This window comes from Mirounga leonina, unplaced genomic scaffold (assembly GCF_011800145.1).
Source record: "Mirounga leonina isolate KUSES-001 unplaced genomic scaffold, KU_Mleo_1.0 Mir_101609, whole genome shotgun sequence".
Taxonomy (NCBI): domain Eukaryota; kingdom Metazoa; phylum Chordata; class Mammalia; order Carnivora; family Phocidae; genus Mirounga; species Mirounga leonina.
The window spans coordinates 12197908-12220690 of record NW_023270164.1 but is presented as its reverse complement, the minus strand read 5'-3'; the positions used below and the strand labels follow the sequence as shown (position 1 = coordinate 12220690).

General features: G+C 42.7%; 1 protein-coding gene and 1 pseudogene across 3 annotated transcripts; one reads left to right on the top strand and one right to left on the bottom strand.

Annotated features, from left to right (window-relative positions):
- Positions 1–403: 403 nt before the first annotated feature.
- On the bottom strand, positions 404–1355 carry LOC118008937 (annotated as a pseudogene).
- Positions 1356–11706: 10351 nt separating this feature from the next.
- ZNF630 (zinc finger protein 630) lies at positions 11707–22541 on the top strand. 3 transcript variants are annotated; one of them, XM_035003998.1, is made up of 4 exons: positions 11707–12382; positions 20047–20173; positions 20431–20526; positions 20719–22541. In XM_035003998.1, exons 1-4 carry the CDS (start codon positions 12305–12307, stop codon positions 22443–22445), a joined length of 2028 nt encoding a protein of 675 aa, XP_034859889.1. In that variant the 5' UTR covers positions 11707–12304; the 3' UTR covers positions 22446–22541. The 3 variants fall into 3 exon arrangements, with proteins under 3 accessions (XP_034859889.1, XP_034859899.1, XP_034859910.1); XM_035004008.1 differs by having other exon boundaries at positions 11708–12127; XM_035004019.1 differs by lacking the exon at positions 20431–20526 and having other exon boundaries at positions 11708–12382.
- The last annotated feature ends 242 nt before the right edge of the window (positions 22542–22783 follow it).

Sequence of the window (22783 nt, the reverse complement as noted above, 5' to 3'; positions counted from 1 at the left end):
AGAGTCCTTGGGTATATGTAATGCTGATGCTCCTGTCACCTCAGCTAAGCATGGTGGCTGGCATTTCTGGAATTGGTGAGAAAATTGCCCCTGTTTCCCAGGCCCTTCTGCTTTCCCCATGACCAGCCTGGGATCTGCCCTGTCCTCTTCCCCAAGAGAGCAGCCAGTTCTTGTAAGTCTTGGAGAAGAATGTGCGGCAGGTGTGAATGTCTTGTACCATGAGCCAGCTTCACACGAAAGTTGCGTATGCAAAGGTTTCTAGGAGGGTCTGGAGGATCAGAGCAGGGCAGAATTTTCAACAGTAGCCAGCCAGAGGGACAATCTTTCAGGGTAGGCCTTCTCCTTTGTCCCCCTTCATTATGGCTGGACTGGTCCCAATAAAGCTGTGACTCTTCCATCAGCTCTACTCCCACTGTATTTTTAGAAGCTCACAGCGACATTCCACAGGTACTCAATGGTTTTGCTATTTCAGACCCTTGGAGACACCCAGGTCCTCTTGCAGTCACCAAAATACTTGCCACACAGGGGCTCCAGGCTCTCAGCTAAGGCACAGTGCAGCCTGGTCTATGCTCCCTACCATGTTGACTTGATGAAGGGGGAGAAGAACCTCCAGAGCAGGCACAGCAGGAAGGAGTCCCAGACCAGTTGGGAGTGGATGATGCCTGGATGCACTGCATAGGTGGTGACCCCTGTGCCTTGGAGTCTCTTGGCCAGTTCCCAACTAAAAATACATTGGCCACCTTGCTGTGGCAATGAGCAAAATCCCTGGCTATAGTACTTCTCACCCTGGAGGCTGTGGAAGTGAATCTTGCCAGCATGGTGGGTCACCGATGACAGGTTTATCACCTGTGAGGGCACAGACTTTTTCAGTGGCACCAGGAGCAAGTGGGTACAAAGGAAGTGGCCAAGGTGGTTGGCTCCCAGGTGGGTTTCAAAGTCACCAGCTGTCTTGGAATACTGATACACCATCACTCCTGCGTTGTTGATCAGAATACGGAGCTGCTTTTTCTCTGCCAGAAAGCCCTTAGCAAAGGCTCAGATGGATTTGGTATTGGATGGGTCCAGTTTCTGAACTGGCATCTGAGAGTTGTTTGTATTGGCCTGGATTTCACCGGCCAGCAGATTATCCCTTCAGCATATCTCAGAAGGCACTGCATCCTTGGGTTCCTCTACTACCAAGCTCTCTGGCCGTCTCCTTGCCAATGCCAGTGTTGGCTCTGGTGATTACCACTATCTTCCTGGGGAAACTGCATGTTTGTTCTCCAAACCCCAGCACCAAAGAGCTTCCTAATGGATAGAGCTATCACATATAGGAAAGAAGGGAAGGCGATGAGCAGTCCCAAGACAACCAGCATCTTTTAAATATTTTTAGTTGCTGCTTTAGCAAAAGCAGCTTTTCCTCCAACTCTGGCTTGGTCTCCTGTTCTGACTTCAACCCTTGGCTACTTCTCTCCCCCTCCTTTAGCTTCTTTAGCTCCTGGGCTCTCACTAACAGCTTGGCCTGCTCTTTCTTACAAGGATACATGGGGTTGCATTTAGGGACTGCCCAGATAATCCAGGATAATCTCCTTATTTCAACAGCTTTAATTTAATCATATTTGCAAAGAACCATTTTCCAAATAAGGTAACATTTACAGGTTCCAGGGATTATGACCTAATGTCTTTGGGGCCATTATTCAGCCTACTATAAGGAGTAAGTCAGACATTTTGTTCTGAAGTTCTAGGATCACTGGGTTTTGAAAGGGGTGACTGGAGCTTTCTGAGGCCACATGGGCAGAAGTTGGTGCAACCTGGTGGGAGGGATGTGGGCTCTGTGGTCAGATAGGCCTGCATTCACTTCCCAGCCGCAACACCTGATGACCTTGGGCAAGTCACTCAACCTTTCTGACTCTCCATTTCTCCCTCTGTGAAGTGAGGTGCTGCTTGCTTCTCTCTCACAGGGCTGTTGTAAGTTGCACTTAACACAGGGCTAGGCACATTGTGAGTGATCAACAAACATTAGCTGTTCGTATTAAATCAGGAGCATGTTGACAATAATAACATGCACTTATTCTGTGTTTACTTTCTTCTGGGTTCACAAGGGATCTTAACATACACTCCCAGGAAGACGTATAGATGGCCTTATTACCCCATTCACTGATGCAGATTCAAGAGAGCAGGATTTGCCCAGAGTCAGCCTGTCAACAAATAGCAGAGGAAGAGATGAAGACCATGTATGGCTGATCTTTCAACACAACTAGAGTCTCCACCACAGGAGGGGATTGTAAATCCCAGCACATGCAGAGAGCATATGTAAACGTAAACACATCGCAAGCAAGAAAGTCTGTGGCCAGTTGTAAGGAGGGACTTGCCAACTCTTGGGGCTGCAGACTCTGGTGTGGAAAACCAGGATGGTGGACATGTCTGTGCTCAGTACTTTTCCACAAAGACAACAAGAGACTCTGCACCAGTGGTGGTGACAGACCCCTGTATGAGAGCAAGGCCTGAACAAGGACCCAGGATGCTGTGGACCTTTTGACTCCAGAATGAATGGCTGAAAAGGCCAACATCATGTGGCTGTGGGAGTTTCCCATGATTTCCCAAGAATACTGTTCGTTGAGCCCAAGATTTTTTCACTCTATAGTATATTTCCACTTCTTTAAAAAAAAAAAATTCAACTTTAGGGGCACCTGGGTGGCTCAGTCTGTTAAGCATCTGCCTTTGGCTCAGGTCATGATCCCAGGGTTGTGGGATCGAGTTCCACATCAGGCTCCCTGCTCAGCGGGAAGCCTGCTTCTCCCTCTGCCTGCCGCTCCCCCTGCTTGTGCTCTCTCTCTGTCAAATAAATAAATAAAATCTTTTTTAAAAAATTCAACTTTAGGGTGCCTGGGTAGCTCAGATGGTTACGCGTCTGCCTTCGGCTCAAGTCATGATCTCGGGGTCCTGGGATTGAGTTCTGCATCGAGCTCCCTGCTCCACGGGGAGCCTGCTTCTCCCTCTCCCACTCCCCCTGCTTGTGTTCCCTCTCTCTCTGCGTCTCTCTCTGTCAAGTAAATAAATAAAATCTTTAAAAAAAATGGAATCTTGCACAAATTGTAACTTTATCATTTGACATAGGTCGGGGAACTCAGGATTTGAGAGTTGGTGTTAATTTTCCTCAAGGTAAATCATTGCTGTTGAGTATGAGATCAGAAAAACATATCTGTCAGTTTCGTGATTCAACCACTTAGACTTTCTTGCATGTATTTCTGGTATGATTGGCCATGCAGACTATTGTTATTTGTGACATTAAAAAACGGCTTTATTGAGATATAATTGACATTTAATAAATTGTACATATTAGAAATATACCATTTGATAAGTTTATAGATTACATATATGTATTCACCATAATCAAGGTAGTAAACATATTCATCACTCTCTCATCCCCACTGATGCTGTCACTAAAAATTAGTTGGCATTTTATAAAGTTTTATATAAATAGAAACATGCACTATGTACCCTTATTTGAATAGCTTTCTTCACTCAGTATTATTTTGAGATTCATCCATGTTGTGTTGTATGGATGCACTCTAATTTGTTTATTCATTCATCTCTTGATGGACATTTGGGTTGTTTTCAGTTTTTGACTATTATAAATGCACTTGCCATGCAAACATTGTACAAGTCTTTGTATGGACATATATTTCCTTTTTCTCCTGGGTCAAAACCTAAGAGTGCAAAAGCTGGATCATATGGTAGGTGCATGGTTAGATTTTATTTTATTTAATTAATTAATTTTTAAAAGATTTTATTTATTTATTTGACAGAGAAAGACACAGCAAGAGAGGGAACACAAGCAGGGGGAGTGGGAGAGGGAGAAGCAGGCTTCCTGCTGAGCTGGGAGCTCGATGTGGGGCTCGATCCCAGGACCCTGAGATCACTACCTGAGCCGAAGGCAGACACCCAACCATCTGAGCCACCCAGAGCCCTGGGCTATTTTCTTATTGTTGAGTTTTGTGAGTCTTTTTTACATTCAGATACATGTTTTTGCCAAGACTTTTCCCAGTCTGTGGCTTGTTTTTCCATTATCTTAACTGTGTCCTTTAAAGAATGGATTTTTTAGTTTTGATGAAATCTAATTTATCAATTTGTTCTTTTGTAAATTGTGCTTTTGTTGTCAAATCTAAGAAATCTTTGCCTAACTTAATGTCACAAATTTTTCCCTGTGGTTTCTTCCAGAAGTTTTATAATTTCAGGTTTTAAATGTAGGTCTATGATCCATTTGGAGTTAATTTGTGAATATAGTGCAAGGTATGGATCCAAGTATGTTCTTTTGCATTTCTATATCTAATTGTTCCGGCATCATTTGTTGAAAAAGCCATCCTTTCCTTACCGCATGGTCTTTGCATCTTAAAAAAATTAGTTATAACCCACATATATGTGTGGGTTTATGTCTAGAGTATCTACTTTTGCTCCGTTTATCTGCTATTTGATCTTTACACCAATACCACACAGTGTCAGTTACTGTAGCTTTATAATAATTCTTGAGTCAGTGTTAAGCCCTCCAACTTTGTTTTTCTTTTTTAAGACTTGTTTTGCCTATTCTAGATACTTTGCATTTTTTTTATTTTTTAAAGATTTTATTTATTTATTTGACAGAGAGAGACACAGCGAGAGAGGGAACACAAGCAGGGGGAGTGGGAGAGGGAGAAGCAGGCCTCCCGCTGAGCAGGGAGCCCGATGCGGGGCTCGATCCCAGGACCCTGGGATCATGACCTGAGCCGAAGGCAGATGCTTAATGACTGAGCCACCCAGGTGCCCCGATACTTTGCATATCTTTTCTTTTTTTTTTAAATTTTATTATGTTATGTTAGTCACCATACAATACATCATTGGTTTTTGATGTGGTGATCCACGATCCATTGTTTTCGTATAACACCCAGTGCTCCATGCAGTACGTGCCCTCCTTAATACCCATCACCGGGCTAACCCATCCCCCCACCCCCCTCCCCTATAAAACCCTGTTTGTTTCTTAGGTCCATAGTCTCTCATGGTTCATCTCTCCCTCCGATTCCCCCCCCCACTTCATTTTTCCCTTCCTTCTCCTAATGTCCTCCATGCTATTCCTTATGTTCCACAAATAAGTGAAACCATATGATAATTGACTTTCTCTGCTTGACTTATTTCAATTAGCATAATCTCCTCCAGTCCCAACCATGTTGATGTAAAAGTTGGGTATTCATCCTTTCTGATGGCTGAGTAATATTCCATTGTATATATGGACCACATCTTTATCCGTTCATCATTCATACTTTGCATTTCTATATGAATTTTATTTATTTAAATTTAAATTCAATTAGCCAACACCTAGTACATCATTAGTTTCAGATGTAATGTTCAGTGATTCATCAGTTGCACATAACACCCAGTGCTCATCCCATCATGTGCCCTCCTTAATGTCCATCCCCCAGTTACCCGATTCCCCCCACCCACCTCCCCTCCAGCAACCCTCAGTTTGTTTCCCAGAGTTAAGAGTCTCTCATGGTTTGTCTCCCTCTCTGATTTCTTCCCATTCAGTTTTCCCTTCCTTCCCTTATTGTCCTCTGCACTGTTTCTTATATTCCACATATGAATGAAACCATATGATAATTGTCTTTCTCTGATTGACTTATCTCACTTAGCATAGTACCCTCCAGTTCCATCCATGTTGATGTAAATGGTAAGTATTCATCCTTTTTTTAAAAAGGATTTTATTTATTTTTTTGACAGAGAGACAGTGAGAGAGGGAACACAAGCAGGGGGAGTTGGAGAGGTAGAGGCAGGCTTCCCACTGAGCAGGGAGCCCGAAGCGGGGCTCGATCCCAGGACCCTGGGACTATGACCCGAGCTGAAGGCAGACGCTTAACGACTGAGCCACCCAGGCGCCCCAGTATTCATCCTTTCTGATGGCTGAGTAATATTCCATTGTATATATATACCACATCTTTATCCATTCATCTATTGAAGGACATCTCGGCTCCTTCCACAGTTTGGCTATTGTGGACATTGCTGCTATGAACAATGGGGTGTAGGTGCCCCTTCGTTTCACTACGTCTGTATCTTTGGGGTAAATACCTAATAGTGCAATTGCTGGGTTGTAGGGTAGCTCTATTTTTTTTTTAAGATTTTATTTATTTATTTGAGAGAGAGTGAAAGTGAGAGAGATCACAGAGGGAGAGGAAGAAGCAGACTCGTCGCTGAGTGGAGAACCTGATGCAGGGCTCGATCCCAGGATCCTGAGATCATGACCTGAGCGGAAGGCAGATGCTTAACTGACTGAGCCACCCAGGCACCTGGGTAGCTCTATTTTTAACGTCTTGAGGAGCCTCCATACTGTTTTCCAGAGTGGCTGTACCAGCTTGCATTCCCACCAACAGTGTAAGAGTGTTTCCCTTTCTCCACATCCTTGACAACATTTGTTATTTCCTGTCTTGTTAATTTTAGCCATTCTGACAGGTGTAAGGTAGTATCTCATTGTGGTTTTGATTTGTATTTCCCTGATGACAAGTGAGGTTGAGCATTTTTTCATGTGTCTGTTGTTCTTTATGAATTATAGAATCAGCTTGTCAGTTTCTACCAAAAATCTTGCTGAGGTTCTTATTTAGATAACATTAGATTTATAGATAAATTTGGGGAGACTTGACATTTTAACAATATTGACTTTTCCAATCCATGAACATGGCATATCTCTCCATTTATTTAGATCTTACTTCGTTTCTCTCAGCAATATTTTGTAACTTTCAGTGTATAGATCTTTCACATGCTTTGTTAAATGTATCCCTAAGTGTTTCATGATTTTCATAATGTTGTAAATGATATTGGTTTTTAAATTCAATTTCTGATTGTTCATTGCTGGTATATAGGCATACAGTTGGTTTTTGTATATGGATCTTGCATCCTGCAAACTTGCTAAACTCACTTATTAGATCTAGTAGCTTTTTAAAAGATTTTATTTTTTAAAAGATTTACTTATTTATTTGAGAGCAAGAGCGAATGGGAGGAGGGAGGGGTAGAGAGAGAGGGAGAGAATCTCCAGCAGACCCCCTGCTGAGTGCAGAGCCCAATGTGGGGCTCCTGGCTCTCTCTCACAACCCTGAGATCATGACCTGAACTGAAATCAAGAGTCAGACGCTTAACTGACTGAGCCACCTAGGAACCCCTCAAGATTTTATTTTTTAAGTAATCTCTCCACCCAATGTGGGGCTTGAACTTAAACTGCAAGAGGAAGAGTCGCATGCACTACCGACCAAGCCAGCCAGGTGCCCCAAATCTAGTAGTTTTTTAATAAATGCTATTGGATTTTCTACAAAGATGGTCATGTCATCTCTGACATTGTCTTTTTTTTAAAGATTTTATTTATTTATTTGACAGAGAGAGACACAGCAAGAGAGGGAACACAAGCAGGGGGAGTGGGAGAGGGAGAAGCAGGCTCCCCGCGGAGCAGGGAGCCCGATGCGGGGCTCGATCCAGGACCCTGGGATCATGACCTGAGCCAAAGGCAGACGCTTAACCGACTGAGCCACCCAGGCGCCCCTCTTTTTTTTTTTTTTTAACAATGAACTTGCTTTTAACCGCAGATTTGTCATTTTAATGTGTTCTTCATTCAATACTTCACCTTAAAATATGTATAGAAAAGTGAAAACAGAAGCCATCCCATAAAACCTTTCACCGAGTTTTCACTATCATACTCACTATCAGTAAATCATTAGAACAGTGGTTCTCAACCAGGGATGATTTTTGCTCCCCAAAGGACATTTGGCAATGTCTGCAAAATTTTGTCACAACTGGGATGAGGGGGCTACTGGCATCTAGTGGGTAGAGGCCAGGGATGTTGTTAAACATCCTATAATACACAAGATAGCCTTCCGACAGAGAATTATGTAGCCCAAAATGTCAGTGGTGTTGAGGTTGAGAAATTCTGCACTAGAAATCAGTACATACACAGATGTGATCCTCACAATAAATGTCCTTATGCAGATAACACGATGTTGATAGATGTAGCAGGGCTCATTTAAATTTCATATCAATTTTATCCTTTCCTCAAATCCTGTGAAAACTGTACCTTTTCTTTTACTTGGTGGGATGTCCCACGGTTCTTCTGATATGCGGTTTCCCTCATTGAAAAGGGTCAACAAACTTGACATTGTTGGACTGTAGGTTTGTTTCTGGTGCTTTTAAGTTGATCAAGCTAGAACAAATTCATGCTGTGGAATCAGATTCTCCATTGTGAAATGTGTTTCTGGGAAACTTGACTGGTCCAGAAACTGGAGGAACGGGAATGGACCTGATGATCCACACTGCTGCAAAAATCCAGATGCCACTGCTCGTCAAATCCCGAGTAATTTATTCAGTGTTTTTCCCCCTTTGGCCCAGAGGTTCCCATGGCTCCACTGGCCCCTGACCCCCTAATTCCTTTCAACCTACAGAGCTGCGAAGCAAAGTAACTTAGGCCATCTGCCGAGAAACCTGGGAGACAGGTTCCTCCCCTGAGGCCTTTGGATCCACTGGTGCAGCTGGTATGTCCTGGTACCTGGAGGCAGAGGGTTGGACAAAACGACCTGCTGGGGCGTAGGCAGCACAGAACGGGGACACTTCCTGCAGCTCTATACCAAGGGTGTCAGATACAGGTTCTTCACCCCTGCCCTGAGGATACCCTGGCCACTCCTGGACAGAGGCAGTTTCTCTGTTTCCTTTAGTCCCTCCCAAGCCCCTTCCGAGGCCTCTTCAGTGGAAGGAAGGCATCAGTTCTCAGCTCCTGACCTTTTTCCTTGGGGTTGTTTTTCACAGGTTTCACTAGACATGTGAATTTATCTTGGAGGCGGGGGCAGGAGGGACTCAGTGGGACAGATGACAGGGAGGCTGGGGTAGCCAGATCCTTGATGCAGATTCTCACTGATCTCCTTCACTTCTGCCTGGGAGTTGGGTGGGTGTTCCTTGGGCAGGAGACCCTCCATACCTGATTCACCAAGTTAGTTGCTCACTTGGTCTCTGGTTTTATCTGCTTCTCTCTTTCTCTTCATCTCCTTCTCTTCATTCTCTTTCTCTTATAGTCTCTCACAGGCCTCTCTCCTTCTCCCATACTCTCCCTCTTTTGTTCTTCTCTCCTCTTTACCTCTTGACTAAAGGTGTTGGCTGCAGCATCTCGAGCTGACGTCCAAACCCTAATACAACCACAACAGGGCCAGTGACATTGTCCTTAATCACCTGTTGCTGTCACATCCTGGGGGACCCTGATAGTGCTGACACCCTGTTGAGGTCACCAGGGCATCAGTCCCCTCCCAGCCTTGAATGAAACAATTCACTGCAAACCCCTTCTGAAGATGTGGCATCAACCACGAGGGAGGCAGCCGGGGGATGATGAGGAACTCTCAGCATCATCTTTCCACTTCGGTCCAAGACTCCTGAACTGGAAAGGGCCTATCTAGTCAGCCCTCCCTCTCCCCGCGCTGTAGGTTTTCATAATGATGGGTTTTTTTTCTTTACTTATACCTACAAGCTTCTTGTTTTTGGAAAAAAACAACAACCTTAAAGTATATTTTGCATAATTAACTAGACTCTATTTAGAGGACAACTTTAATTCATGTTTGTTAGTTAGAAAAACAATTTTCTGTAACATTTTATTTCCTACCATTGTTGCAATTACTCTAGAGATGAGAACTATATATTGGCCACCCTGGTGAACAGGACAAACTTTATCTTTTTTTAAAACCTAAATTAAATAAAATAGTGAAACTCCTCAATTTCTGAGTCTTTAGACTGAACGATCTAACAACTAAGAGCCCAGGTGAATCCTATCTCCTTTCAACACATCACACCCCGGGAGTCCAGAAGGCAGGGACATTTGCAATCAGGGCTCTGGAGACATTTACTGCAGAAGGGAACTGGAGCATAGAATCATGGAGAACACACCTCCCAGGGACCAACACTTTCACCCTGAGCCTGAACATGAAATAATAATGAATGTCTATCCCTCAGATATGAACTTTGGTCCTGGTCCTCTGTTAATTCTTCCACTCTCATAGACACTCAGGTCTGCCCTTGCACCTGGTTCTCTGCTCAGTTTTCTCTCTACACAGCCTTCTATTAATACTTCTGCCACTAATGCTCCACTTGTTGGGGCATTTAATGTAGGTCTCTGTCAACAAGTTATTCTATCATCAATTTACTCTGTCATGAAAAGCAAACCTGAGTCTTTACTTCTATCAATGCCTAATCTGATCTGTGAATGAAATCCAAGCCTATTAACATTAGTTTTCCCCGGTGATCTATATATTAAATCCAGATTGCTGTTATAGATTTTACCACCAATGTCCCTCTTTTCTGACCTTGACTCTGGCTGTCTATTAAATCTTTATTCATCAATGACCTTTAGCTTTAACCTTAAACCCAGGGCTCTGTTAAGTATTCTGCCATCAATGTGTCTGTGTTCTAGATCTTAAACCTGGGCTTCTGTTAACTTTTCCACCATCAATGCTCCTATGACCATTACCTAGGGTCCAGAGTGTCTATTGAGATTTCCATCAGTTTCCTTTGTTCTGACCTTGAACCCAGGCCTTTGAAAAAATTCTGACATAAAAGCCTGGGTCCCTTTGAATTCAAACCTGATCTACTGTCGGTAGTCTTTCCCTATTAATACATTGTGTCTCAATCAAGTCTTCCACCACCATTGACCCTCTAATTTGTTATCTTACATGGAAAAAGGGACTTTGCAGATACGATTAAATTAAAATCTCGAGATGGGAAGATTATTATGGATTATCCAGATGAATCCAATGTAATCACAAGGGTCCTTATAAGAAGGGAAGAGGAGGGTCAGAGTCAAAAGAAGGTGTGATGGAGGAAGCAGAAGGTCATAGAGACTTGAAGAGGCTACACTTCCTAATTAGGTCATTATTTTACCTTCAGTGTCCTTTGACCTAGAAGTAAGATTTTTTTTTAAGATTTTATGTATTTATTGGGCGCCTGGGTGGCTCAGTTGGTTAAGCGACTGCCTTCGGCTCAGGTCATGGTCCTGGAGTCCCTGGATCGAGTCCCGCATCGGGCTCCCTGCTCGGCGGGGAGTCTGCTTCTCCCTCTGACCCTCCCCCCTCTCATGTGCGCTCTCATTCTCTCTCTCTCAAATAAATACATAAAATCTTAAAAAAAAAAGATTTTATGTATTTATTTACTTGAGAGAGAGAGAGGGGGAGAGCAGAGAGGGAGAGTGAGAGGGAGAAGCCGACTCCCCGCTGGGCAGAGAGCCCCTTGTGGGACTCGATCTCATGACCCTGAGATCATGACCTTAGCCGAAGGCAGACTCTTAACTCTTTACTTGTTAGTTTTCTCAATCCTTGAACCTCGGTAGAGGTCTTGCTTATTTCGCCATCAGTACTCTATTTTGTAGCTCTAGAATCCGAGCCTTTGTTAACTATTCAATCCCATTCCGGGCTGACCTCCAATCTAGTCTTTTGTTATTTTTTCTAAAATCAATGCCCCTTAGGCTCTACCTTAAACCTCTGCCTCCTACTTCTTTCGGCTTTGATACGAGCAGCAAAAAGCCACATCTGCCCACTTTAAGAGGCGCGGGCATTAAGTCGGGCCTGTGAGTGACAAGAGAGGGCGGGCCTTCTGTGTTCCAAGGAGCCAATAGAAGAGCAGGAGCGCCGCGACGCCGAGCCTTGAGTGACAGACGGGGAGGGGGCTCGGCCCCATTGAAGGAACAGTAGGAAGGCCGGAGGGCTGTGACGCCAGGCTGCGAGAGGCGGGCCGGGAGCGTGCGTGAGACGATACGTTACGTCCGAAGACTCTCCGCTTTCACCGGAGGTTTTAGCAATGAGGCTTCTGCAGAGCGATCTGCCCGGCGGTGCTTCTACCTTGCGGCCTTACCACCCCTTCCCCGCCCCCCTGCCTGGGTCCCGGTTCGCACCGAACACCCCTACCCGCACGTCGCCACGCCTTTGCTCAGGCCGGGCCTCTGCTGGTGACCGGGAACGCCCCTTCACCCTCCCGGAACAGTCGCTACACTCCCGAGCCTCCCACTGCTTTCGAAGCGCCAAACCTGAATACCCGGCCTCGGAACTCTCACGGGGACGTCCCGGACCCTAAAACACTATCTCTTCAGGCTGGAATGGGAGCCTCAAGCAGCAGTGTGAGGCCCTGGCCATTTTCCTGGCCGGCGACAGAGTTCCCGGCGCAGCCCGAATGACGCCATTTTTGTTACTGGTAGAGCTCGGGCTTGGAGGCTGTTGCTGAGCCTGCGAAAGATAAGCTAACGCGTCATCCAGACCCACCAAGGAGGGCTGGAGGGGAAAGGGAATTTCGGGCGATGTTGAGCCCGTTTGTGCAAGCAGGGAGCCAAGCTCGTCTTGAGGAGGAGCTTTGGGGTCCTGAGAGCAGAGCCAGGGTGAGGGGCCCGGTTGAGTGATGCGGGTCGGTGTGGTCAGTGATGGGGACATGTGGAAGGACCAATGAGGGGGTCCTTCGGGCTGAATGATGTGGAGAGCAGTGGTAGGGAAGGGAGTCTGTAGGACTGTGTGTGGGACATGCGATGAGGAGTTTCTGGAAGTGAGTGACCCGGGGGAGGTCTGTGCAGTGAGCGATCGTGTCTGTAGGGTGAATGATGGGGTTTCTAGGAAGTGAGTGAAAGGGGTCTGGGGTGAGTGATGGAGTATGCAGTGAGCAATGGTGTCTGTAGGGTGAATGATAGGGTTTCAAGGGAGTGAGTGAAAGGGGTTTGTAGGGTGCGTGAATGGGGTCGGGGTGAGTGATGGAGAGTTCGTTGGGTGAATGATGGGGGATCTGGGGTGAGCATTGGGGTGGTCTTTAGAGTGAGTGATGAGGGTCCACGGGGACAGGAATGGGAATATGTAGGGTCAATGTTGGGATTCCGTGAGGTCCATGATGGGCGGCTCTTTGAGATTGATAATACATCCATGAATAAACAAAAATCCCTGCCCTTGTGGTGTCAACATTCCAATGGAGGCGACAGCCATTGAGGCTTTACTCTGTATTTCCCTGATGACCACGTTTTCATATATTTCTCTTAGATCCTCTTTTGTGAGGCACCTGTTCAGATCTTTTGCTCATTTTTCTATTGGATGTCTGCCTTTTCCTTACTGATTTGTAGGACTTGTTTTTATATATTCTGATAACCACCCCCTTATCAGTGGTATGTGTTTTCCAAATATTTCTTTGATTCTTGGCTTCTCTTTTCCTCGTTGTGGCTTTGAATATTAAGGTTTTAAGTTAACTTTGAACTGTAAAGCACAATGTAAATTTAGAGTTTTGTTATTCTCAAGTTAAAAATCAGACAATGTCCTCTGTAATTTAGGGCGAGAATTAATTTTTTAGGGCATTCAGGAATAGAGAGTTGCATCTCTGAAAACTTTGGTGCCGTGACAGCTAGGGAGGAGTTCTCTGCTTTTTGTTTTCCCACCAGCTCACCCTCTAGTTACCCGCTGTGTGATCATGGATAAGTCACTAAACCTCTTTAGGCCTCAGTTTCCTCACTGTGAAATGAGGATAATAGCAGGGTCTATCCTTTGAGGCTTGGGATGATAATTAAGTGAGTTAATACCTGACTATTATCTATTCACCATGGTTTTGTAGCACTGATCTTGTATGGATCATCCGTGAACTCAAGGTCAGTTCTACTCATGTGATACCCAAGAAAATAGAATAAAAGAAATTAAATGCCAAGGAATAAGATTTTGTCAGGTAGCACTGAGCTTTGGAGGGCCACAAACCATTGTGATATCTTAGGGGTCGGATGTTTGTTGTTATTAAACAATTGGGAGTGTGATCTTGTGATGTGCCTCTTCTTCATTTTGCAGCTATATTTCCATGCTATTAACTTTATTTCCATAGTACTACTAAGCTTATGTCTATGGAAATTTTCAAACATTCAGCAAAATAGAGGGAATTATATAATAAACCCCCATTATGCCCCCCACCCAGTCTCATTAGTCATCACCCGATGGCCTTGTTGTTTCACCTAGACCAGGGTACGGAAAACTATAGGCAGTGGGCCAAATCTGGCTGCTGTTTTTATACAGCTGTAAGCTAAGAATGGTTTTCACATTTTTTAATGTTTGGAAAAAAATCAGAAGAAGAATATTTTGCAACATATGAAAAGGATATAAAATTCAAATTATCATGCTCATAAATGAGGTTTTTCAACAGTAGTATTTTAAAAAACTTTTTTAGAGAGAGAAAATGCAATGGGTTGGGGGCAGAGGGAGAGGGAGAGAGAATCTCAAGCAGGCTTCATGCTCGTTGTGGAGCCCGATGCAGGGCTTGATCTCACCTCCCTGAGATCATGACCTGAGCTGAAATCAGGAGTCGGAGGTTTAACCGATTGAGACACCCAGGTGTTCCATAAGTGAGGTTTTATTGGGACGCAGCCGATAAACAGAATTGGCTTATGTATCGTCTGTGGCTCTGCTTTCAATCGCTGAGTAGTTGCAACAGAGACCATAGGCTTCACAAATCTGAAATATTTACTATCTGTCTCTTTACAGAGAAAGTTTGCCAACCCCTAATCTAGACCACCCATTTATTTCTCCCTCCCAGATCGTTTTTTCTTTGTTACTGATAACATAAAATGCACAAATATTTTTTAAAGATTTTATTAATTTATTTGACAGAGAGCATGAGCAGGGGGTGGTGCAGGCAGAGGGAGAAGCAGACTCCCCGCTGATCAGGGAACCCGATGTGGGACTCCATCCCAGAACCCTGGGATCATGACCTGAGCCGAAGGCAGATGCTTAATCAACTGAGCCACCCAGGCACCCCTAAAATGCACAAATATTGTGTATAGCTAAATTAATCTTTACATATGTAGTCCTTATTATTTTGAAACAAATCCCAGATGTATCATTTCATAATAAAGTCTTCATCATGTACCTGTAAAAGATAAGGTCTTAAAGGTCAATACTGTTATTCAAGGTAAAATAATTAACAATAATAACTTCAGATCATCATTGGTTAAATTTTTAAATATCATTAAATATCTAGTCAGGCCTCAAACTTTAATGATTATCTCAAAGATTTTTTTGTCTGTTCAAATTAAGATCCATACATGGTCCACACTTCACATTTGGTTGCTGTATCTTTTGAGCCTCTTAATTGTGCCTAGTGTTATTTTAAATGGTCACCTGCCTTTCCATCCCTTGGAGGTTCCATAAATTATTTTCTCAGTCCTCAGTGATTGGGCGTTTTGGTTATTTTCAAAATTATGGTGTTTAAGAAAGCTGTGATGAAAGTTCTTTCAGTTAAATTTCTGCGCACATCCATGATTATTACCTTAGAACAAAGTTCTAGAAATGGAATTGCTGGTCAGATGATAAACACAAGTTATCAATGAATTAACAAACAACACATGTTACATTCAGCCATTGAAGAGTGGTTAACCCAGCTTGGTCTCTGAAGACTCTTCTGTACCCCACTGCACCCCCAATTGCTTTCCAAAGAGAAACAAAATGACTGAGTCCCAGTAAGTTGTTTGTTTTCCACTTGGTTTTCCCACAGTAAAATGAGAAAGGACAATACTTTGAAAATAAGAATTAGAGAAATTTAGGGGCACCTGGGTGGCTCAGTTGGTTAAGCGACTGCCTTCGGCTCAGGTCATGATCCTGGAGTCCCGGGATCGAGTCCCGCATCGGGCTCCCTGCGCGGCAGGGAGTCTGCTTCTCCCTCTGACCCTCCTCCCTCTCATCCTCTCTGTTTCTCATTCTCTCTCTCTCAATAAATAAATAAATAAAATCTTTAAAAAAAAAAAAAAAAGAATTAGAGAAATTTAGACAAAATAGAAGATCAAGATGCAGATGAAGTTGCTGTTAAGATACATAGATTATCTGGCCTTGCTTCATATAAACTGAGCTAAACATTTTACCTTCAAGCTTCTGGCAGCCACAGTGAAACTGGTAAAAAGGATATGTTAGATGGTTTGCATTCTCCATCAAGAGAAATGAGTTCATCTGTCCAGCTCTTCAGCAAGTCAAGATTTCTGGGACTTTAGCTTAAGAAATTTTATTGTTGAATTTTCCTAAAGGCCAGTGATTTTCAGCTCAGTGTGGTATCATCGATAGTTGTTTCAAAGAGGCTATTTTTAGTTAAAAATTTCTGGGAGAGTCTTGGAGGATGGGTGGTTTCTTGGTTTTCCATGGCTCCTTTGCTGTCATCTCATAGTTTGTGGGATCATTCCCCAACTCAAGGCCAGTTCCTTCTCTGCTCTTCCATTTTATGTCTTTTTTTTAAACAGTTTTTTAAAAGATTTTTATCCATCCATATGATAGAGAGAGAACACGAGTGGGGGGAGGGGCAGAAGGAGAGGGAGAAGCAGACTCCCCACTGAGCATGGAGCCCACTGTGGGGCTTGATCCCAGGACGCTGGGATCACCACCCGAGCTGAAGCCAGACACCTAACCAACTGAGCCACCCAGGTGCCCCCATTTTATGTCTTTTTATCCCCTCTTTGCAAGGGTAATGTATATATGGTTCAAAGAATGTAAATAATATTGCAAAGTAAAAATTGGAAAGAAAGGGAAGTATCTCTGTAATGTAACTTCTGCCCTTTTCCCTGGCATAACTAGTATTATGTAGTTTGGGGATGATCCTTCCAAATACATATAACTCCTGTGTGTATAGATATATATGTATAAATGTGTGTGAGTGATTTTATTATTTTCATGTATTTTTCTTCACCACACACACTACATCTTCTGTAACTTTAAAAAAATGTACTGATAAAACCTTACCAAGAAATACAGTTTTTATACATTTTATTATGGGAAATTGCAATTTTGAACATACTCAAAAGTAGATTTTTGTGAATCCCTTGTACTTATCACTCAGCTGCAAATATTATCAACTGGTGGCCAATCTTGTTTTATCTATGGTCAATCTTCACCAACTCCTGTCATCCTCCTCCTCATCATTATCATCAAGCCAGTCTTTTATTAATGTTTTGTTGAGGATTTTTACTACTCTGTTCATGAGACATATTGGCCTATAATTTTTCTTGTATTCCTGTTTATGTTTTGGCATCACAGTTAGGTTGGCTTTATTTAACAAGTTGGGAAGTATTCTGTGAAAGAGTTTGGGTAAGATTAGTATTATTTCCTTCTTAAATATTTGGAAGAATTCTCCAGTGAAGTCATCATGGTGTGGAGTTTTGTTTGTGGGTAGGTTTTTAATTATGAGTTTGACTTATTGAAAAAATATAGTACCATTCAGATTTTCTATTTCTTTGTATGTTGGGTTTTTTAAAAAAGATTTCATTTATTTATTTGACAGAGACATAGCGAGAGAGGGAACACAAGCAGGGGGAGTGGGAGAGGGAGAAGCAGGCTTCTCGCTGAGCAGGGAGCCCGATGCGGGACTTGATCCCAGGACCCTGGGATCATGACCTGAGCCGAAGGCAGCCACTTAACAACTGAACCACCCAGGAGCCCCTGTATGTTGGGTTTGTTAAGCTGTGATTTTCAAATAATTTGTCCAGTTTGTCTAAGTCAGGGGTCAGCAAACTTTTTCTGTAGAGGCCCAGATAGAAATATTTTAGGCCTGTCGGCCGTTTGGTCTCTGTTGCAACTACTCAGCTCTGCTTTTGTAGGTCGAAAGCAGCTGTAGACAATATGCAAACCAATGAGCATGGCTGCGATCCAATGAAATTTTATTTATGGACACTGAAAGTTGAATTTCATATAATTTTCACATGCCACAAAATATTCTCCTTTCAGTTTTTTCTTCAACCATTTAAAAGTGTAGAAACCATTCTTAGCTCGTGGGCCAGATTTGGCCTGCGTGTCATACTCTGCTGTCCTATGATCTCCATTCTCAAATTTCTTGTCATAAAATTGTTCATAGCAGGGCGCCTGGGTGGCTCAGTTGGTTAAGCGACTGCCTTCGGCTCAGGTCATGATCCCAGGGTCCTGGGATCGAGTCCCACATCGGGTTCCCAGCTCAGCGGGGAGCCTGCTTCTCCCTCTGACCCTCCCCCCTCTCATGCTGTTTCTCTCTCGCTCGCTCTCTAATAAATAAATAAATAAAATCTTTAAAAAAAATTGTTCATAGCATCCTTTTATTATTCTTTTATTATTTATTTATTTATTTATTAAAGATTTAATTTATTTGACAGAGAGACACAGCGAGAGAGGGAACACAAGCAGGGGGAGCGGGAGAGGGAGAAGCAGGCTTCCCGTGGAGCAGGGAGCCTGATGTGGGGCTCGATCCCAGGACTCTGGGATCATGACCTGAGCCGAAGGCAGACGCTTAATGACTGAGCCACCCAGGTGCCCCTTATTATTCTTTTAATGTTTGTAGGACACAGCACCTTTTTGATGGGCTCTTTTATTTTATTTATTATTTTTTTAAGATTTTATTTATTTATTTGAGAGAGCACAGAGGGAGAGGGAGAGGGAGAAGCAGACTCCCAGCTGAGCAGAGAGCCTGATGTGGGACTCAATCCCAGAACCCTGGGATCATAACCTGAGCTGAAGGCAGACGCTTAACCGACTGAGCCACCCAGGTGCCCTGCTTATTGTTTTCTAGGAGCTTTTTGTATATGAGTGATGTGAATTTTGAAGTACACATTACAAACTTTTTTTTTTGGCTATATGTTGATTTGTCACTCAGCCTTGTTGGCTGTCTCCTCTCACTAGATTATGAGATGCTTGAGGGAAGATATTTTTTCCAGGTGTCTTTTTTGCTGGATCCCCAGTTCCTAGAACAATCCCTGGTATTCAGTGGGGTCTCAATAATAGCTTGCTGAATAGATGAAATTTTTTTTTCACTTAACAGTATATCATAGAGATTGTTGCATATCAATCCTTTTTGCTTTTTATGGTTGTATATGGTATTCCCTTATGGGGATTGAAGCATAATTCATCCAATCCCCCATGAGGTTGTCTTCATTATTTTGCTGTTATAAGCAGTACTGTAGTGAAATACTGTCACACATGATGTTTTGCTCACATATATGAGTATATGTATTAAATAATTTCTAGAAATGGTATTGCTGGTCAGATAATGTGCACATTTAAAATTTTGATGGATATTGTCAAATTAATTGCCCTCAAAATATTTTGTACCAGTGTATACCCACAATGTGAATGTGCTCTTTTTTTGATATCTTTACCAACTTAGTGACTTATCAAACTCTAATCTTTGATAATATGTAAGAGAAACATGATGTTTTGTTTTGTCTTAATTTGCATTTCTCTTCATGTGAATGAAGTTGAACATCATTTTACATATTTAGGAGCCATTTGCATTTCCTTCTCTGTGAATTGATGGTCATGCCCTCTGATTATTTTTTAAAAGGTCAAGTTGTTGATCTTTTTCTTCATGCTTGTAGGAACTCTATAAATGGAGAAAATTAGCTCTTTGTCCATTTACGTGTTGTGCACATATCTATTCCCCAGTTAGTTGCTTGTCCTTTGAGTTTATGATATACTTTGTTATGCAATACATAAAATAGTCAAATTTATCAGTGTTTTCCTTTGTGGCATCTGGGTTTTGTAGCATGCCTAGTTAGAAGAGTTTTCTCCAATTCAAAATTATTTTTAAAATCTCTCCTGTCTTTATTTTATGGCTTCTTTTTTTCTTTGTTTAAATTTTTGTTATATCCCAAATTTACTTTTGTGTATAGTGTGAAATAAGGAGTCCATCTTTACATTTCTTCCAATAGCTACCCAGTTTTGAATAATCTGTCTTTTCTGCACTTATTTATTTATTTACATATTTTATTTTTAAGTAATCTCTACACCTCACGTGGGGCTCAAATTCACAAACCCAAGATCAAGAGTCACGTGCTCCACCGACTGAGCCAGCCAGGTGCCCCTGCACTTATTTAAAATGCTCCTTTATTATATATTAAATTTCCCATTTTTATTTATATCTAGTTTTAGACTGTTTATTCTCTTCCACTAACTATTCTTGCTAATGGCAGAATTTTACAAAGTTTTTCTCATTAAGTATGCTACACAAAATGTTAAGTAGTTATCCTACAGATATTGCTGTGGTAAAAAGATCAGAATGAGCAGATTGTACAGGAATGTGCTGTTATAGGAACCAGTGACATATGAGGATGTGGCTGTGGACTTCACCCAGGAAGAGTGGCAGCACCTGGACCCTGCTCAGAAGACCCTACACAGAGATGTGATGCTGGAGATCTACAGCCACCTGGTGTCTGTGGGTAAGGGCCCATTCTCCATGTAACAGTGAATCGAATCCTCCTCATCTTTCAGAGCTGTCAAGACCATGACCTTTATGATTTTCCATGAATAGGGTCTTTTCTTTTATAGTTTGTGTTTTACATCCATATTTTTGTTATATCTGGAATTTATTTTTGTGAGTTAAGGATCCATCTTTCCTGGGAGGCCCCTGAGACTGCTTCTCCCCATGAATTTCTGAATGGCCAAGGCCAAGACCATTATAATTTTCCCTTAACAGGGTGTTCAGGTATAAAACCAGGTATAATCTTCAAGTTGGAACATGAAGAGGACCCATGGATCATAAAGAGTGAGTTGTCAAGGTGGATCCACTCAGGTAAGTGAGAATTGGGTAGACGGCTGAAAGGGCCTTCTCCTTCTTCTGACATCAGTGGCCTCCTTTCTTCCTTAAAATTCATTAGGCCTTCTTTATAATATCCATCCTACATCAGCACCTTCCTAGCACTTCTGTTTGTTGCTCTTTTCTTTTTGGTTTCTATTTGATTTTATCTTTATTTTCTTCTTTCAGACAGAGAGAAAAGCCTTGACTCTTCCCAGCAGATCATTTCTGAAGAACTTTCATTTCAAAAGGAGATATTGGGAAAAACCCCAAAGGATAATTCATTGTATTCTCTCTTAAAAGTCTGGCATACTGATGGTCAGATAGATAGGTATCAAGGAAACCAAGACAGAGTTTTGAAGCAGGTCACAGTCACTAGCCATGAAACATTGGCCAAGGAGAAAGGCCCCAAATGTAATACATTTGGAAAAATACTTGGTGTGTGCATAGACCTTGATCCTTCAAGTAAAAAACTCCGTGATTTTGATTCATGTGAAAAGAGCTTGAAATCTAATTTAGACTCACTGACATGCAATAAGAGCCATGCAAGGAAGAACCCCATTGAGAGATTTGGATGTGGGACACCACCTAGCTATCATGATTCCTGTTCTGTGCCTGAGGAAATTTACACTGGCATGAAACCCTGTGGACATAGTCGATGTGAAAAAGGTCTCAATCATAAACAAGTCCATATTCAGTATGAGAAAGATCAAGCTGGTAAGAAACCCAATGTTTGTAGTGAGTGTGGGAAAGGCTTTATTAAGAAGTCACGGCTTATTACACATCAAAGAATTCATACTGGAGAGAAACCGTTTGTATGTGGCGATTGTGGAAAAGCCTTCAGTGAGAAATCACACCTCATTGTGCATCAGAGGATTCATACTGGGGAGAAACCTTATGAATGTACTGAGTGTGGGAGGGCCTTCTCCCAGAAGTCACCCTTCATCGTTCATCAGAGAGTCCACACTGGAGAGAAACCCTATGAATGTTTTGAGTGTCAAAAAGCCTTCTCTCAGAAGTCACATCTCATTATACATCAGCGAGTTCATGCTAGAGAGAAGCCCTTTGAATGCAGTGAATGTGGGAAAGCCTTCTGTGAGAAGTCTCACCTTTTTATACACCAGATAACTCATACTGGGGAGAGACCCTATGAATGTACTGAATGTGGGAAAACCTTCCCTCGGAAAACACAACTCATCATCCATCGGAGAACACATACTGGAGAGAAACCCTATAAGTGTAGTGAATGTGGAAAAACCTTTTGCCAGCAGTCCCACCTCATAGGGCATCAAAGAATTCATACAGGAGAGAAACCTTATATATGTACTGACTGTGGAAAAGCCTTTTCCCAAAAGTCACACCTTACTGGACATCAAAGGCTTCATACTGGAGAAAAACCTTATATATGTACAGAATGTGGAAAAGCCTTCTCTCAGAAGTCACCTCTTATTATACACCAGAGAATTCATACAGGGGAGAAGCCCTATGAGTGTAGTGACTGTGGCAAAACCTTCTCCCAGAAATCACCCCTCATTATTCATCAGAGAATTCATACAGGGGAGAAACGCTATGAGTGTACTGAGTGTGGAAGGGCCTTTTCCCTGAAGTCACATCTCATTATACATCAGAGAGCTCATGCTGGAGAGAAACCATATGAATGTAGTGAATGTGGAAAGGCCTTCTGTGAGAAGTCTCCATTAGCTGTACATCAGAAAACTCATACTAGGGAGAAACCCTCTGAATCTGCTGAATATGGGATGGCTTTTTCCCGGAAATCACAGATGATCACATATCAGAGAACACACACAAGGGAGAAACCCTCCCAATGCAGTGACTGTGGGAAGGTATTCTGCCAGCATATATACCTCACTGGACATCAGAATCCACATAGGAGAGAAACCTCATATATGTACTGATTGTGGGAAGGTCTTCCCAGAAGTCAGACTTCACTGTGCATGAAAAAACTCCCACTGAACAGAAATCCTATGGATGTGTTGGACATGAAAAAAATGTGGCACCTCCTTAACTGTAGAATAGACTCATATGTTCCTACATATTTCTTTTTTTCTTTAAAGATTTTATTTATTTATTTATTTGAGGGGGTGGGGAGGAGGAGGAGAGGGAGAAGGACAAGCAGACTCCGTGCTGAGCTCGGAGCCCAACGTGGGGCTTGATCTCAGGACCCTGAGATCATGACCTGAGCTGAAATCGACTGAGCCGCCCAGCCACCCCAATTTCTAAGTATTTGTGATTA